The sequence below is a fragment of the Capricornis sumatraensis genome, chromosome 3 (genome assembly GCF_032405125.1).
Source record: "Capricornis sumatraensis isolate serow.1 chromosome 3, serow.2, whole genome shotgun sequence".
In the NCBI taxonomy this organism is placed as follows: domain Eukaryota; kingdom Metazoa; phylum Chordata; class Mammalia; order Artiodactyla; family Bovidae; genus Capricornis; species Capricornis sumatraensis.
In genome coordinates, this window is record NC_091071.1 from 38,391,462 (window position 1) to 38,407,877 (window position 16,416).

The window sequence follows — 16,416 nt, forward strand, 5'->3', positions numbered from 1 at the left end:
TTATTCAACACGGAGGTCATTTCAGCAAATTGGAAGGAGGAAGGAGGAAAACTGCAGTGTTTCTTTCCTAATTTCTTCCTTCCTTCCCTCCCTCCCTCCCTTCTCTCCTTCTGTCCATTCACACGTTCAGCCAATGTTTACACAAGACTCAGGACTACAGTGGTCAACGCAGATGCGTAGTGGGTACGCAGTACATGCAGACACACCCAGTGACTCTGACCCTGACTTCTGGAGCCCACGGCCCACTGCAGCGGTGTCACCAGCAGCCATGGTGGCCTCGCAGAATAACCCACAGAGACCACAGGGTCACGTGTGCGCACGAGTCGCAAATCAAAAGGGCTCCCGGTGTTCCCTCTGACAGACTTACGATTTGCTTCTGCTTTAAAGGCTTCACGGAGAAGCTGCCGTCCATGTGCTGCGGGGGGGAAAGACCCACATGTTAACCCGGCCGTGCTCAGGCCCACCCTTGGTCAACCCACGTCCCCAGCTGAAAAAAAGGACCCCACAAAAACTTGAGAGTCAGGCCAGGGATTCTCAAATCAGCCCTCTGACCTGGCTTCGAAACTACCCGGAGAATCTTCTAAATATACTGCCACCTGGGTTCCACCCTGATCTACAAAACCCAACTCTCCCTGGGTAGTTAGCTCTCGAGGAGGCTCAAGTTCACCATCAGCCTAGTCCCAACGAAGGCGCCTCCCTAGGGCGGGAAGCAGCACCTGGGCAGCAAGAACTGAGACGGGTGGCTCCAGCCCTCAGAAAGCCTGGTCTAATCGCGAAGACAGCACGAGGACGCCACATGCCTGCCTCCGCAGGGAAGCCCAAAGCTCAGAACCGTGAGGACAAGCGGGTCGGGAGGGATCTGGGGAGCCACACTGCTTTGAGCCCACAGTTAATCAATCACAGAACCTGATCTGAGCTCCTGCTCCACAAACACCCTTTCTGAGTCCACCGAGACCAGCACCTGGCCTTTTTTGTAAGCCTGGTAGGTTCTGAGCGAAGTTTCTAGTATACTACACCCCAAAAATAAGGCCGTTTCTCACAGGGCTCTAAACGCAAAGCACAGAACGGAATGTCTGCCAGCGACAGCCCATCGCTGGCCAGAGCAGACAGATGGGTAAACAGTCACCTTTCCCTCCGACCAGGCCAGCCTGAGGAGTACAGCCAAGGGGCCCAGAGAGGGAGAGGGCTGTCCCTGCCCCCCACCAGAGGGGCCTCAGGCCAGCTGACTGACCCCCGGGGGCACCGGGAAAGGCCTGGATCACAGGGAGGAGCCGGGCTCGCACGGGAGGCTCTCAGTGCTGGACACACGGCTGAGGGAGCCAGGGTCCCGTGGGACGTGCAGGTCTGAGCCCAGTGTCGTCGCGTCCTGCTCCTCGGCCACCTGGGCCACAGGCTGATGTTGAAATCTGCCCGGTGCTGGCCGAAGTCCACAGTAGGCGGGGCTCGGCTGTGGCCTCTGCAAACAGGGGCCACGCCCCACGACTTCCAGCAGGGCTCTCAGTGAGCAGGCACCCTGTCCCAACACTGCCAGGCCCTCGCTCACTGTATGCATGGATACACGGAACTGCCTGGCCCCCAGGAACAACAGGGCCAGCGAGAGGACCATCCTGAGACCCTGAGACTCCCTCGTGCAGAGTCGGCAGTGAAGGTGACCGTAAGTTCCCCCACTACACACTGAACACATACATGAACAGCCAGGGCCTGGACTCGGGTCTGGGCGGGAAGAAAGGGACAAACACCTAAGGTCAAACACGTGTAATGCCAGTAAGTGAATCCTTCCATGTAAATGGTCTTATTCTATGTGGGCACCCCCAACTTGGGGCCCCCAGGAGGGCGTGAGCCTCACATCTAGGGCCGTGCCAGGCAGACAACAGACCCTCGGCCACCCCGCCAGCATTCACTGGGCGCCTACTGTGTGCAGGACATGACGGTAAATCAGAGGTCAGCAGGGCAGTAAGGAGCAGGACGGGACTTACCTTTTCGAAGGCGGCCAAGAGCACATGGGCGTGGCCGGTCACTTCCACGACTGCCCAGGAGAGAGGAGGGGGGTCAGAGCCGGCCTCCGCCGACCCGACCCCAGCCCTGAGCTTCTTCTCTCCAGACGGCGCTTCCCCAGCTCACAGCCTGCACGTGGAGCCCACCCCTCCGGGGACCCCGCGGCCCACAGCAGCGGAAGGTGGCGGCTGGCGTGGTCCGGGGGCTGACAGCCTTCGCAGCTCCCCCGCGGGGTGGATGCCAGCACCGCTGGCCTGTCTGCCCTGGGATCCACCCTGGGGGAGCGGGGTCGGCACCGCCCGCGGCCGACGGGGCGCCTAGAACCCTCAGCCTGCTGAGCCACATGGGCACTGTCTCTGGACCGAACCTCCCCGCCCCCGACGGATGGGGTGAGAAGGTCCTTGTGCCTGGAAGGGGTGTTGAGGGGAGATGCCACTCACCATCCCCCTCATCCACCACGGCCTGGATGACCACTGGAAACACACCCCGGTCCAGGTCAAAGTTCAGCTGAGGAGGGAAGGAGGGGACAGTGGTCAGAGCGAGCTGGATGGAGCAGGTGCCCTGAGTGGGGGCGTCGAGGCGGTGGGCCAAAGCACACACAGGCGCCCGTTCTTTGCGGGAAACAGAGTAAAAGAGCGTGCCTGTGTTCTGTGCGTAACTCGGGGCCGCTGGAGACGTCTATACCACCTTTTCCAGAACGTCCTCACCCGCCCTCCCAGCCCCGGGACCTCCACGCTGCCCACACAGGGCCCCCAACCCTGGACGGTCCCAGAAACAAAAGTGCTCGCACCGGCCCCCTGCGGCAGGCACCCCCGACACGGCAGCGTTGTCACAGTGCGTCCGCCACCCGGGGAGGCCCGGCCAGGCCGCACCGTCTCCCCCACCTGCTCATGGACACTGGGTTGCGTGGGCCAGCCTCTGCCTGACCCTGCCCGGTGCACCTCCAGGCACTGGGTGCCGTGGCGACCCGGCATCTAACCTTGGGAAGAACAGCTCCCGCCTGGCCCAGCAGAGATGGACGCAGAGTGGAGGAGCCCGTGTGGCTGTCTGGGCTTGCGGAAAGGGCTCCCCTCGCCGTCCCTCCCCTCCAGCTTAAACCTGCCTGCGATCCCCGCTGCCCTCCCGCTGCTGACCACGCTCCACCCAAGTGTCCACCCGGTGCGGCCCTGTATCTGCGCGCCAGTGGGGCGTCACACGGAGCCGGTGGGGCATCACACAGAGCCCGCGTGGCGTCACACGGAGCCGGCGGGGCGTCACACAGAGCCCGCGGGGCAGAGGCGCTTGGTGAACACATCTGCCTCAGGGTGGTGCCTGGCAGGTCCCCAGCTGCAGGGAAGCGGGGGGAGCCAGTGCTGGGACGGGGCAGATAGCACGACCAGGCTCAGGTCTGGCTCTGCAGTGCGAGCCTCTGGTCCCAGTCCTGACCCAAAGACTATGAGCTGGGAGGGCACGCGGGCCACGGCTGGAGGATGGCACGTCCCCAAGCACCCTGGGACGCAGGCTGGGACCACACGTCTCCCCTGGTCCCAGGCTTCAGCTGAGAGCGTAGTCAGCTCAGCAGGGGCCTGCCTGTCCGGATGACATGGGACCCGGCACGCAGCCATCCAGCTTTTCATGATCGATGCCAGTAGGTTCCTGATGTTCTTAAGCCAGACTGAGGGGATTCTGCCACTTGTGAACAAAGAAGCCCTGACAGAAACCCGGCTTTGAAGGCCCCTGCAGCCTCCCTGGTGCTCCCGTGAGCATTCAGTGCCCAGAGCGCAGGGCAGCGCCCAGCATGGGACATCTGTCCAACAGAGGGATGCTGCAAACCCCGAGGGTGACGACACTGGCTGGTCCGGGGCTGAGCCAGCGGACTGGGGTGGTGACGACTGGGCACCTCGACCCCGCCACCCCCTAGACACCAGGACCTGGTTGAGGGGACCCAGGAAGCGTGGGCACCCAGAGAGCAAGGACCACCTCCCCTGAAACTCCTGCTCCCCAGAGCCAGAGCCAGGCCTGTGGGGAGAGGATAGAGACATGCGTCCACCCAGAGGGTCTGTGGGAGATGGTTCTTTTCTTAAAATGCTTTTTGTTGAGCCAAATGGCATGTGGAATCTTAGTCCCCACCCAGGGATGGACCCGCACCCCCCTGCAGTGGAAGCACGGAGTCTTAACCACTGGGCCACCAGGGAAGTCCCCGGGGACCCGGGTTTTCAATGGGGGGGCAAGGCTTTCCTAGGGAAAACGGGGGCCAGGTTAGGAGCTGGAGAGCAGCAAACACCAGAGGGAGCCCCGCTACACTCTGCTGTCACAGAGGAGCCACCAGACAAGAGTCCGCAAGCCCCAGGCCAGACGGACACGGGGAAATGTGGGGAAGAGAGCAGGGAGGGGAGGGGGGGACACACAGCTGTGACTGAAACCACCAGAGGCCCACAAGGAGCTGGTGGGGAAACTTTGAAGAAGCCCCACCAGCCACAGGGAGACCTGTAGGTACCGACATGGAAAGACCACATAGTGGTTCAGGAATAAAAGGAAACAACACACGTGTGGCAGGCGGCCACGTGGGAAATCTCTATACCTTCCTCTTAATTTTGTTGTAAACCTAAAATCACTCTAAAAAAGCCTTTAAATAGCAAACTAAAACAAAGATAAATGAAAACACACATCTAAAGACTTGCATGCAAACATTCACGGCACCATCATTCATGGCAGCCAAAAGGTGGAAACAACCCACATATCCATCACCAGCTAGTGAATGGACAAACAAAACGAGGTTGCATCCATCCAGCGGGACGCTATGCGGTCACACAAAGGGATGAAGAACCGACATATGCTACAATGTGGATACAATATGGACAAGCCTTGAAGACGTGACGCTGAGTGACAGAAGCCAGACACCAAAGGTCACGTTCATGAGAAATGTCCAGGAGAGACAAATCCAAAGAGACAGGAAGCGGACGAGTGGATGCCGGGGGCTGGAGGAGCGAGGCAGGACTGCTAACGGGCAGAGGGTTTCTCCTGGGGGCAACGATCATGTTCTGGAGCCAGTAAGGCAGTGACGACAGCCACACAAATCTGAAAACAGTAAATTCCATCCAACCGTACACAAGCTTCCCAGGCGGCGCTGGTGGTAAAGAACCCGCCTGCCAGTGCAGGAGACGTAAAGAGATGCGGGTTCGATCCCTGGGTTGGGGAGATCCCCTGGAGGAGGGCATGGCAACCCACTCCAGTGTTCTTGTCTGGAGAATCCCATGGACAGAGGAGCCTGGCGGGCTACACTCCATGGGGTCGCAGAGTCAGACACGACTGAAGCGACTTAGCACACGTGCATATTGTTATAATCTTTAAATAAGCAACCCTGGGGGGAAATGGCTTAAAACAGGGAGGACGGCCAGGTCTCGGACACCACATGCCCACGGCCGCGTCTGGAGGCTCCGTCAAGTGTCCCTACTGCAGCAAGGGATGCTCCTGACGCTGGGCGAGCGGGGGCCAGAACGGTGTCCCCACCAGAACCCAAGTGTCAACAGCGCCGAGGCTGAGAAACCCCGGCACAAAGGAGAAGCCCGGGTTTGGCACCAGAGTATCTGTCCCGTCCCTAACACCTGCCGACACCCCCGTCCACGCCCTCAGCAGGCAAGGACGTCATGCCAGGACGTGACGGCATGGCTCTGTTCCCCATACAGCCTAACGTCTGGAACCTTCTATTTATGGCAGAGCTGAGCCGTTTCCCAGCTACAGCAATGACTGATGAAATTTCCACTTAAAAACAATACACGTAGCAGAAGGAGGCATGGGCATGGACTGCAAGCGGGCGCAGGGCTTCCCTCCAGGTGATGAGAATGTCCCAGAACTGCCCGACGGTCATGCCCTGTGAACCGTCTGTCACTGACATAAGCCTATGCTGTGTGTATTTTATCACGGTACAAAATGTGTACAAGGCGGTCCAGTGGTTACGACTCTACACTTCCGATGAAGGGGGCACAGGTTCGAACCCTGGTCAGGGAACCAAAATCTCACACACTGCACAGCGCGACCAAAGCAAGCAAACAAACAGAACCACATGTAGGGAAAACTGAGCCGATTCCACAGGCTGCACAGCGTGACCAAAGTAAACAGACAGAACCCACATGTAGGGAAAACTGAGCCGATTCCAGGGACTTGTTAGCTGAGGAGATCAGATAAGGAGAGATGAGGGCAGGGTCTCAGGATAGCAGCACTGGACAGGCTGAGTGTCCACGCCCTGGACCCGCCCGGCCACACGCTGACAGGCCAGGGATGTGGTTCCCCGACGCCCCGAGAGAGGAAAAGGGGGCGGCCCCGGGGAGCACTCAAGGCCAGCTTGGCACACAGCCTCTCACAGCCACAACCATCCGGTCCCAACGCCCGGACCGACCATGCTCCACGGTCCAGGCACCTGGCGGGGTCCAGACCCCGGTCAGCAGCCACAGCTGATGCTTACCGACCACTGAGGAATCTGAGCAACAGGCCACTGCACTGGGCCCCTTCCCAGGGCAGGAGGCTCCTTACCTCGTCGTCCTTCCACTCCGAGAAGTCGATCTTGAAGGAGGGCAGCGAGAACTGCTGGCTCACACCGCGCTTATAGTGGACGGTCTCGGACTGCAAGGCTGGGCTCCTGGGGCTGTACCTGAAGGGGCCACATGAGAAAGGATGGTGAGACGCGCTGCTGGGCCCCGAGCCTGCACCTGCCCAGCACCCACTGCCTTCGCAGGCTGGGCTGCACCTCTGCAGGCAGCTTTCATGGTCTGTGCGCTTTTCTGAATGAATGGGGGACAAAAAATGCAGTGACCCCCTTCCCCTGCCTCATGCTTGCTCCCGGCCACCTGCTTCTCTGCCCCGTCTGCAACCGGGGAAGTCAAGGCATACTCACACCTGTAGGTGCAGGAACTATTTTTTAACACTCAGGCTGCAGTCCACCTGCACTCTGCTCACGTGCCCGACACTGTCCCACAGACATCACGGACACAGATGCCGTGTTCTCAGGACCCTGCGTGGGCTCCACCACAGTTCCACTCTGACTGACAGGATCAGACCCCCGCTGGTGGACACCGGGCGGTCACCAGCATCTTACTATCCCAGTATCTTGACGATGTGTGCGAGAACATCCCCCAGATAAACTCCCAGGAAAGAACAGCAGGGTCAGGCAGCACACACTCTTCCCATCCTAATAAAACCCTGGCTTCCCCTTCTGCAGGGGTCCCACACACGACCCTCACCTGCCTCCCTCCGCCCCACCCACACCCGCGGTCCCCGGGCCCTCGCTCCATCTCCAGGACAAAGGACACTCTCAAGGATCTTGGCGTGTCTGCTCTGACACTGGCCCTGGGGTGGGGGCGGGGGTGGAGAGGCTGCTGTTATGTGATCAGGGACTCAAAAGGCTGGGCTCTCAGCACTGACCACTCCGCCCCCGACCACATCTGGCCTCCGAGGGGACTCCTCCAGCAGGACAGGGGTGGGTATGTGTCCGCTGGCCCCGCCTGGGGCCTGGCCCTGCAGCATGGAGGCAGCGCCGTGGTCCTGCTTAAGTTGCAGACTTCGGACTCTCAGAGCCAGCGGGACCCTTATTTCAAATGAAACCTCCGACAGCTCAAGCATGGGACACAGACAGAGCAGAGCGCCTGGGCCCGGAGCCGCGGGGGGGACTCACGCGGCAGTCCCGTTCAGGAACTCCTCCACCGCCTGGCAGTACACGGTGATGGCCACCCGAGCGTCGGCGTCGAAGGTGAACTCCAGGCTGTAGAGGATGCGGGGCTTCTCGCCATCCTCAGTGGGGCTGTCGGTGCCATCCTTGTACCTGCGGGGGACGCGGAGGGACAGGGCAGGTGAGCGGCCACGCCTCCAGGGCGTCCCCACCCTGCAGGGGACAGGACTCCCCGGCCCCGGAGGCAGGGGCCTGGCTGCGCCCCACCTTTTGGGGAACGTGGAGGCCATGCCAGGTTTGGAGAACGAGGCCCAACGTCGCAGGGTCCCCCTTCCCTTGCCTCCTGCCCCGGAAAGGGAGGCTGATGAGTCCTCGTGGTTTGGGGACAGCCCAGGCGCCTCTGGTCTCCCAGGTTGGAGGTGGTTTCTCAGCCCCACGAGATCTGGGCTGCATCGCGCAGGGCGGTGGGGGTGTCCTGGGAGCTGTGGGGTGCTCAGCAGCAACCCCGATTCCTGCCTGCCAGGGGGCCAGCAGGACCGTCCCCCGCCAGCCCCAGTTGTGACAACCAAGACTGTGCCCAGACCTGGCCCACAGCCCCAGGGCACAGTGGCCGGCTGAGACCCTGGGTTATAGGCTGTAGCGCCACAGGCTGAACCTGGTGGCCCCGCCCCACCGTCAGCCGGGGCAGCTCTGGATTCCAGGCCTGTTTCTGCAAGTGGGTGGGCAGGCCAGGAACCACTATCTCCCAGGCATAGGGCACCCCAGGGGCGGGGCTGGGGGACCCACCTCACAAGCCGGAGGGAGTCTTTGCGGATGTTCACCAGGCTCCTCAGCGTCTTCACGGGCTCGTGGGGTGCGGGCGTGACGTAAGGGAACTAAGAGGGAAAGAGAATTGCAGGGGAATCCAGGGCTCAGCAGAGGACAGAAAACAGGGCTTCACCGAGGCGATGGCCACAGCCCCACCTGGTCACCCCTGGGCCCTCACGCCGACCACAGGACAGCGCCACCCTCATCCGCATCCAAGGAATTCACAGGGGACGCAGCCAGCACGGGGCACGGCTGGGACCAGAACCGCCCCACGGTGTCTGGGTCCCCAGTTCCGGGAAGGACCCTCCGCTGAGTCCCTGGGGCAGAGGTTAGGGCTGGGGCCAGGACAATGGTCAGTACAGATTCTGACGGGGATACGTGCTCACACACTCACACACACACACACACGCTCTAAGGCTGGCAGTCTCTGGAAGGCGTGCTCACACACTCACACACACACGCTCTAAGGCTGGCAGTCTCTAGAAGGCGTGGGAGTGAGGTCAGTCTTGGAGACAGCACACTGAGTCTTGGGAAATGCTGTCACTGGGAGGCCAGGTACGGGCACCCAGCATTTTTGCATTAGCGCAGGTGACGCTACGGTGGTCTCGAGATGAAAGTCACACGGGAACGGGTCTGCAGGAGGCCTGCGAGCCAGGCCCTGGGTCTGAGCTGAGGCTGCAGAGACACAGAGGCAGGTCCTGCCTGCTGTCATGGACGCAGTGGAGTGTGTGTGGTGGGGGGGCAGGCAGCTCAGCAGCACATGGAGGTCCGCTGGCTCCGCGAGTGGGGGGCCGGCGCTCCGGGTCCCGGGCCCTCGACCCCCATCAGTTAAAAGAATCAAGGCTCTGTGTCAACCAAAGGTGGCTCCACGGCTAAAACAGCCCACAACTCAGCAGCCTTAGGGGCCGAGTCACTGCTCCTGAGAGAGGGCCCCTGCCTGACCCCTCCCTGGTACTGGGGACCGTCATCTCAGGACGCAAGCCCCAGGGCAGGTCCCTGCTCAGCAACCCTCTACGGCCCTCGTTCTCTCGCTTTCTACTCTCCATCCACTGAACGCTCCCTGCTTTATCGTCTGCACCTCTTCTGCTAAACGGGGCAGGGTCTGTCCCCTGCCTCCAGCCCCTGGGAGAGTCCTGGGCACATGGCAGGTGCCCAAGGGTGGAGAAGGAAGGGACAACAGCATGAGAAGTCACTTCTCTGGGGACTCGTGGGGGACTTGCAGAAATGGCGCTGGCCATCTTTCTGCGTTTCTGCTCGGGTCTTGTTTCTCGCCCATTGCTCTACAGAACACGGACCTTCTTTTTCCTCTTTAAAGACAGACACCCGTGGGGCCTGGGATGAGTCTCAGATGAGACTCTCTGAGTCTCAGTCGTGTGGCCTCCGGGGGGCCCGGGCCTCACGCACACGTCTCGACGGCACCTCTGTCCCGTGAGGGGGAGACCTGGTACCCGGTGGCAGCTGGTGGCCTCGCCACGCCGCCCATGTGCCCAGCCCCCCTGAGACTCACCTGGACCGGACGATTGCCCAGGAAGTTCAGGTCCATGTTCTCTCCAAAGAGGTAACCTTCAGGGTGGGGGGTGTCGAATTTCTCACCTCCCATGAAAAAGTGCGATGCGAAGTAGTTTCCTGGTGAAAAAAGGAGACGTGGCTGTAGACGACGAGGCCCAGCATGGCCCACCAGGAACATCTAGGGGCCCAGAAGCTCTGCCCAAAAGGGGCCGGCTCCACACACATGGCCTCGGCCCCTCCACCGGCCCGGGCGCCCCCACCCCACTCAGGGACTCACCCGGCTCTGACACCACTTCCTTCTGCAGCAGGTTGAGCTCTGTGCCCAGCAAGGACATGTCCCAGCCCCAACCCCTGGCACGTGTGTGCCTGACCTTGTATGGAGATACGTAGAGATGTAAGTAAGTTCAGAGGAGGTCAGACAGGACGGGGGTCCTAAACCCAGAGACACCAGTCTCTAAGAGAAAGAGGGCGAGGTGGACACAGACACAGAGCGGGGCAGGCCCTGTGAGGACAGAGCAGAGGCTGGAGTGAGGCAGCCACAAGGCAAGGAAGCCTGGAGCCGCCGGAAGCCGGGGGACGAGGAAGGAGCCTTCTGCAGACCCTTCAGAAAAAACCAACCCTGTGGACACTCGATTTAGGACCTCTGGCCTCCGGAGCAGAACGTAAATTCTTTTGTTTTAAATCACCCAGTCTGAGGCACCTCATTACAGCAGCCACAGGAAACGAGTGTGCTTCCCTGGTGGCTTAGACGGTGAAGGATCCGCCTGCAGTGCAGGAGACCAGGGTTCGATCCCTGGGTCAGGAAGAGCCCCTGGAGAAGGAAACGGCAACCCACTCCAGTATTTTTGCCTGGAGAATCCGGTGGACAGAGGAGCCTGGTGGGCTGCAGCCAATGGGGTCACAAGGAGTCGGACACGACTGAGTGACTCACATACACACACACCCAGGAAACACCACCTTCTCTGACCCCCAGACTAAGTCAGCACCTCCCTCCACCTCAAATCCGAACCCCAGGGACCTTTTTTACCTTGGCACTGACCACAGTTTAAACTGTATGGATCTGAGTTATCTCGTTTCTACCCAACTCCCTGCAGGAGACCTGAGGCTATATATCCCCAGAATGCATGCACGCGTGCTAAGTCGCTTCAGTCGTGTCCAACTCTGTGTGACCCCACTGACTGCAGCCCACCAGGCTCCTCGGTCCCTGGGATTCTCCAGGCAAGAATACTGGAGTGGGTTGCCATGAATATCTAAGCACTAAACCCACATTTCTTATAAAAATAGATGGACGGAGCCTCGGACATGGGTCAGCTTCAAAGGACTGAGCTCACAGCCTCGCTGGGGGAAAGGCTGAGAGGACCACCTCCTCCAAGCTCTCCGATCTGATTCCTGCCCACTGTCCCCCTTTCCTCTCTGGCACAGAAAGAGGCAGGGTGACCACAGGGCCCTGTGGAGTGTGAGCCAGAGGGAATTCTGGGCCCTCGAGCTCTGCTGGGTGCCCTGCATGGATCCCAGTGTCCCTCCTAAGAAACGCAGCCTTGGTTACGGGGGACACAGCCAAGGTTGCCTAGGCCGGAAGGCTCAGAACCAGGAGTCCAGCCTGGTGGCTCCAGCTGGATGTATGAGGCCAGGGTGTACTCCCAGCCCATGTGTGGAGCAGGAACCAGAGTAAACCGCGGTAAGGGAAAAGGCATACGGTGCTGACAAGTTAAATAAACGTAACACCCCGGATTTCACGGAGCATCATACGTGTGTGCTCTCTCATCATGCCCAGCTCTCTGTGACCCCGTGGACTCCAGCCCACCAGGCTCCTCTGTCCACAGAAGTCTCCAGGCAAGAATACTGGACTGAGTTGCCATTTCCTTCTCCAGGGGATCTTCACAACCCAGGGATAGAACCCAGGCCTCCTGCATCCTACCAACAATGTAAGAAGCTTCCCTTGTCTCCACACCGTCTCCAGCCTCTGCTGTTATATCAACTATGTGTGAAAATCACTCAGTCGTGTCCGACTCTTTGTGACCCCAAGAACTGTATAGTTCACGGAATTCAACTATATCAACTACAGAATATCAACTACAGTTTTTAAAATTATGGCTCAAACAAATCCACGCTCTGTCCCCTCTCTGCTGCACGGCCGAGGGACACCTGGCCTCAGACGGCTCGCCCCACCTCTGCCCGAGGGACTCAGACTCTGCCCTACTTACAGGTGTCCCCGTGACCAGGATGACAAACAGATAAACGGCCTGGGAGGCTCCCGGCACCCCTGCACTCGGCCGTTTTCCTTTACACATGTCAGCCGTGGAAGGGCAGGTCAGGTGTAAAGCCTACCCATGTTCATCATCTCCCAGGATGAGGAAAATCATGGCTGTTTCCATGACGACCCGTGGAGGCAGGCAGCGGACTTCTGGGGTTCCTTTCTGTGTTGTGTGTTCACTTTCACATGTCTGGCTGTACACGTGTGTGACCATCATTTACAAACGAAAATTAGAAACTTAGAAACTTAGTTTCTTAAATGAACTAACCCTGCTAAGGAGCTAGGTGCCAGGACATGCAAAGATCTCCTTGGGATCTGAGTCAAAAGGCAAAGTGCTGGTCAGTGTGGCGAGCAAGCCGGACTCAAGTGGAATGAAAGGGGTGGGCAGGATCCACAAACAGTCAGGCATCTTTGAGGAGGTGCAGAGAGTGGGAACGTAAACCACCCCCCTCTATGTTCTCCCCAAAACATCGGCTGTGTACCCACAGTGCTACCAAAACCCAAGCTGATCAGGAGACCACAGTCTGAGACCCCACTGCAGAGTGAACGTTTGTGTTCCCCCCCAGAATTCACATGTTGAAACCCAAGCCCCAACATGACGGTGTCAGGACGTGGGGCCTTCGGGAGGTGATTGTGTCAGGAGGAGCTCTGATGAACAGGGTCAGTGCCCTTGTAAACGAGGCCCCACAGAGGCCCCAACCCCTCCTGCCATGTGGGGACACAGAAGGCAGCCATCTATGAACCAGGAAGAGGGCCCCCAGACAAGGAATCTGCTGGCGTGCTGTGTTCCGGCAGCCCCAGGGGACGAGGACAGACCCCCCCCCGGGCCAGAGCGTCCAGATGTCTGGACCCACGTGTGCACGTGCTCAGCCGCTCAGCTACACTCTACACAGGTCACTTCATTAATATAAACTCAGGTGTAGTTGCAAAGGGTCTGTTAAGATTAAAAGACACCCATTACACAGTTTCACTCTTCCCCAAGGAAATTCCAAGGGTTTGAGAAATTCTGTGCCAGAAACAGGTGAAGACCAAACGTATATTTCTTACAAATCACGACGCCCCTGCCAGGTAAACTGTGATATGGACTGAGACACCCGGGGGCCCTGCTAAGAAACGCAGCTGCCCTGGAACCTGGGAGGCCAGATGTGGGCTTCACTCAGCCGCCCAGGTGTCTGGATGGAGGGGAGCAGGAAAGGCGAGAAGGCCAGGAACGGTCCATCCATTCTCCTGGCTGAAAATCCTTTTCGCTTTACCACCGCACAGTTCCTAGCTTGCTGACACCCGCTGCCGTCACACCCCAGCTGGGCCGGCACTCCAGGGGTCAGGAGGGCACTGTCCGCAGAGAGGGCTGACCACGGAAAGCCTCTCCAGGGCCATGAGATCACCCACCAGGTGGGAGACAGCCCCTCGGACTACAAGCCTGTGCCCCAAAACTCAGAGGAGCCAAACCCCAGGGCCCACCCGCCACGATCGGCCTGCTCAGGGATTCCCCAGGGTCACGGTCACGTGTGTGCACGGAACAGCTCCTCCGCTCCCCACACTTGGGCTGGGGAACTCGGTGCAGCCAAACCTCCTGGGGCCTCGGCATCCCCAGTAACACAAGGCCTCGGTCAACAACACTGGCTTCGGGTGGAGGGCCGCTGGGAACGCCCTGAGGACAGGAGTGGCCAATCATGCAAAGGAGCTTCGCATGGGTGAGGAGACACCTGATAAACACCGGTGCTTCCTGGCCTCCCTGCCACGTGGAAGCCGTACCGGAGTGGACAGGGTAAGTGAAAAGCTCGCACCTGCCCTCCATGGAGGGAAGAACAGTGAGTTGAGAAGGGTTCTGACTGAGCAAAGCCTCTGCTTTGCTGAATCCCCACCTCTTTCGAGGGGAGAGGTCACACACACACACACACACACACACACACACACACACTTCTTTTGTGGACATAGCCTCCACACACGGAGCTGGGCCCCGGCGGCCACCAGCACACTCAAGTCCCAGCCGCTGACACAGCTGGGGGGCTGCAGTGGTCACCTGACTGTGCCGGGCCGTTCCCAGATTCTGCCCCCAGCCCTGGGAGCTGGCCCAGGACCGCAGGACTTGGTCCCTTAGGGCCCCGGGGGTGAAGCCAGCTCTGCGCCTGTCACGGCAGCGCGACACTGAGGCCGGGCGGCCGGGGCTCCATGGTCTCCTCCTGGCTTCCCGTGCCGGGTTCCCCATCCTGGGTTCCAGAGACCGCCCCCACTGGGCTGTCAGCACATGTTCCACTGGGAGAGCTGGTGTAAACGCCAGTCTCCAAAGAACTCATAACGAAATAAACAGCACTTAGGAAAATGCTCCTGCCATTGAGTGAGAAAAGAGAGGAAATCCAGTATTTTTTTTAATATGCAAAAGATGCCACAAAAAGAGGAAGAGAAATGAATGGCAATTTATATACAAAAACATACCCAGTCTAAGTAAAAATAAATAAACTAAAACTACCACAAGATATCTATGGCTAATAGTACAAAGAAAAGCGACATAACAGAATAGAACACACACACACACACACACACGCACAGGTGAGAAAGCAGAACCCCTGCAGCTCTGGTGGGGGTGTGAACGGGCTCCCACCACACTACAATAGCTTTGGACTCTGCACACACACACCCGAGAGGGCCAGACCCACGGCCAGGAATGAAAACAGCCCCAGAGGGACGGGCGTTCAGGGTTGTCAGGACAGACACAGAAAGCAGCATGGCAGCTGCCAGGGGCTGGGGGAGGTGGCAACGGGATGGAGCTTCAGCTCCGCAGGAGGGTGATGGTGGGGCTGGCCACATGGCCGTGGACACGTACTGAATGCCTCTGAATTAAACACTTACAATGGGCAGGATGGTAACTGTCACGGGGAGTTCACCACAATTATTTTAAAAAGTGAAAAAGCCAAAGGCACCCAAGGAAATCAGACTGGTGGGCACAAAAGCCAGTCACAAGAGTGTCCTCAGCGGCATCACCTCTGAGCCTGAACTGGAGCCCCCACGGCGCCCTCCACGCGAGCTCACAGCTGAACACAGAGCAGCACCCACAGGCACCGGGGCGTCACGTGGCAGAGACAGGAAACGCTGCCGCCCGCTCACAGCCTCAGCCTTCGCGTCGCCCGACGTGCAGCCAAGAGCGTCCGCTTCCATTTATACGAAGTTCAGGAGCAGGCACGACTCACCTCCGCTGGAGCCCGAGCGGGCCTCCCAGGGAGGAGGGGGCAGAGACTGGGGAGGGGCACCGGGGGCTTCAGGGGCTGCGGTTGCTCGAGTCCACCAGCCCGCTCGCCAGGTGATGCCCCAGCATATGGAAGCCCCTGCCCTGTGCGTCTCCCCAGTATGTGACACTGTGAACATGGACATACGTGTGTACACACTGCATGTTTCTGCAGCACTGCACACAGTTCCTCCTTTCGGGTCCTCCTAAAGCACCGAGGGCATCCGGTCACTCGGGGCCATTGCAGGATTGCAGGGACAGGACCCCTGGGTAACAAAAAGTGGAGGCTATCTGAACAGTGGACTCCAGGGCTGACTGGGGGAGCCAGCACCCTCTCCGGAGGCCAACATCTCAGGCACTGGGCACCCAGGACCAAGCCAACACCGCGTGGGATGAAAGGATGAGAAACCACCATTCCCCAGCCATGCCCCCACTCCCAGCTCAGGGACAGTAGGCCAGTGATCTCTAGACAGAGAGGGACCTCCACTCCACTCCACACCATTGGCTCGTCTGCAGACAGGCAGGGTGCAGGCCGGGCTCCCCCAGCTCCCAGGAGCCGGGCAGACACCAGGACAGTTGGCAGAACTGAGCGATTCCACTGCTGTTCACTGAGCCCGCACCTAGCGCTGCAGGGGAGGCATGCAAGGCCCCAATGCCCTTTGTTTCACAAAATAATACGGAAACATGAGGCCCGACGCCTGTACCAGACCACACGGAAACACACAGGAACGGCCCACAGATAGGGTCCCATGCTGGCATCTGGCCACGGGCCCCCAGCTGGGGGGTGAGGCAGGCAGCGGTGGTCACCGCCTGGCAGGTCATCCAGGAAGTGCAGGACTTTCCCAGGAAGCTGCCAGGCCTGGGAACACTCGGGCTGAGGCCGGGTCCCGCCCGCCAGCTCCCGTGGACTCACAGAGTCTGGACTGAGGGGCCCAGGCACCAGAGGTTAACTTAACCCTAGAGGCGTGGAAGTGGGGCCTCAGCGCA

The 16,416-nt window shown here is 59.6% G+C and overlaps 1 protein-coding gene across 4 annotated transcripts in view; it reads right to left on the reverse strand.

Annotated features, from left to right (window-relative positions):
* MGRN1 (mahogunin ring finger 1) overlaps positions 1–16,416 on the reverse strand; it is a 36,506-nt gene that overhangs the window by 13,456 nt on the left and 6,634 nt on the right. For all 4 annotated transcript variants that reach the window (XM_068967141.1, XM_068967143.1, XM_068967140.1 and 1 more), the window contains exons 2-8: positions 9,951–10,069; positions 8,423–8,511; positions 7,643–7,789; positions 6,505–6,622; positions 2,436–2,502; positions 1,977–2,026; positions 368–415 (exon numbers count right to left, since the gene is read on the reverse strand). In XM_068967141.1, coding sequence (XP_068823242.1) covers positions 368–415; positions 1,977–2,026; positions 2,436–2,502; positions 6,505–6,622; positions 7,643–7,789; positions 8,423–8,511; positions 9,951–10,069 — 638 coding nt within the window. The remainder of the gene's footprint in view (positions 1–367; positions 416–1,976; positions 2,027–2,435; positions 2,503–6,504; positions 6,623–7,642; positions 7,790–8,422; positions 8,512–9,950; positions 10,070–16,416) is intronic.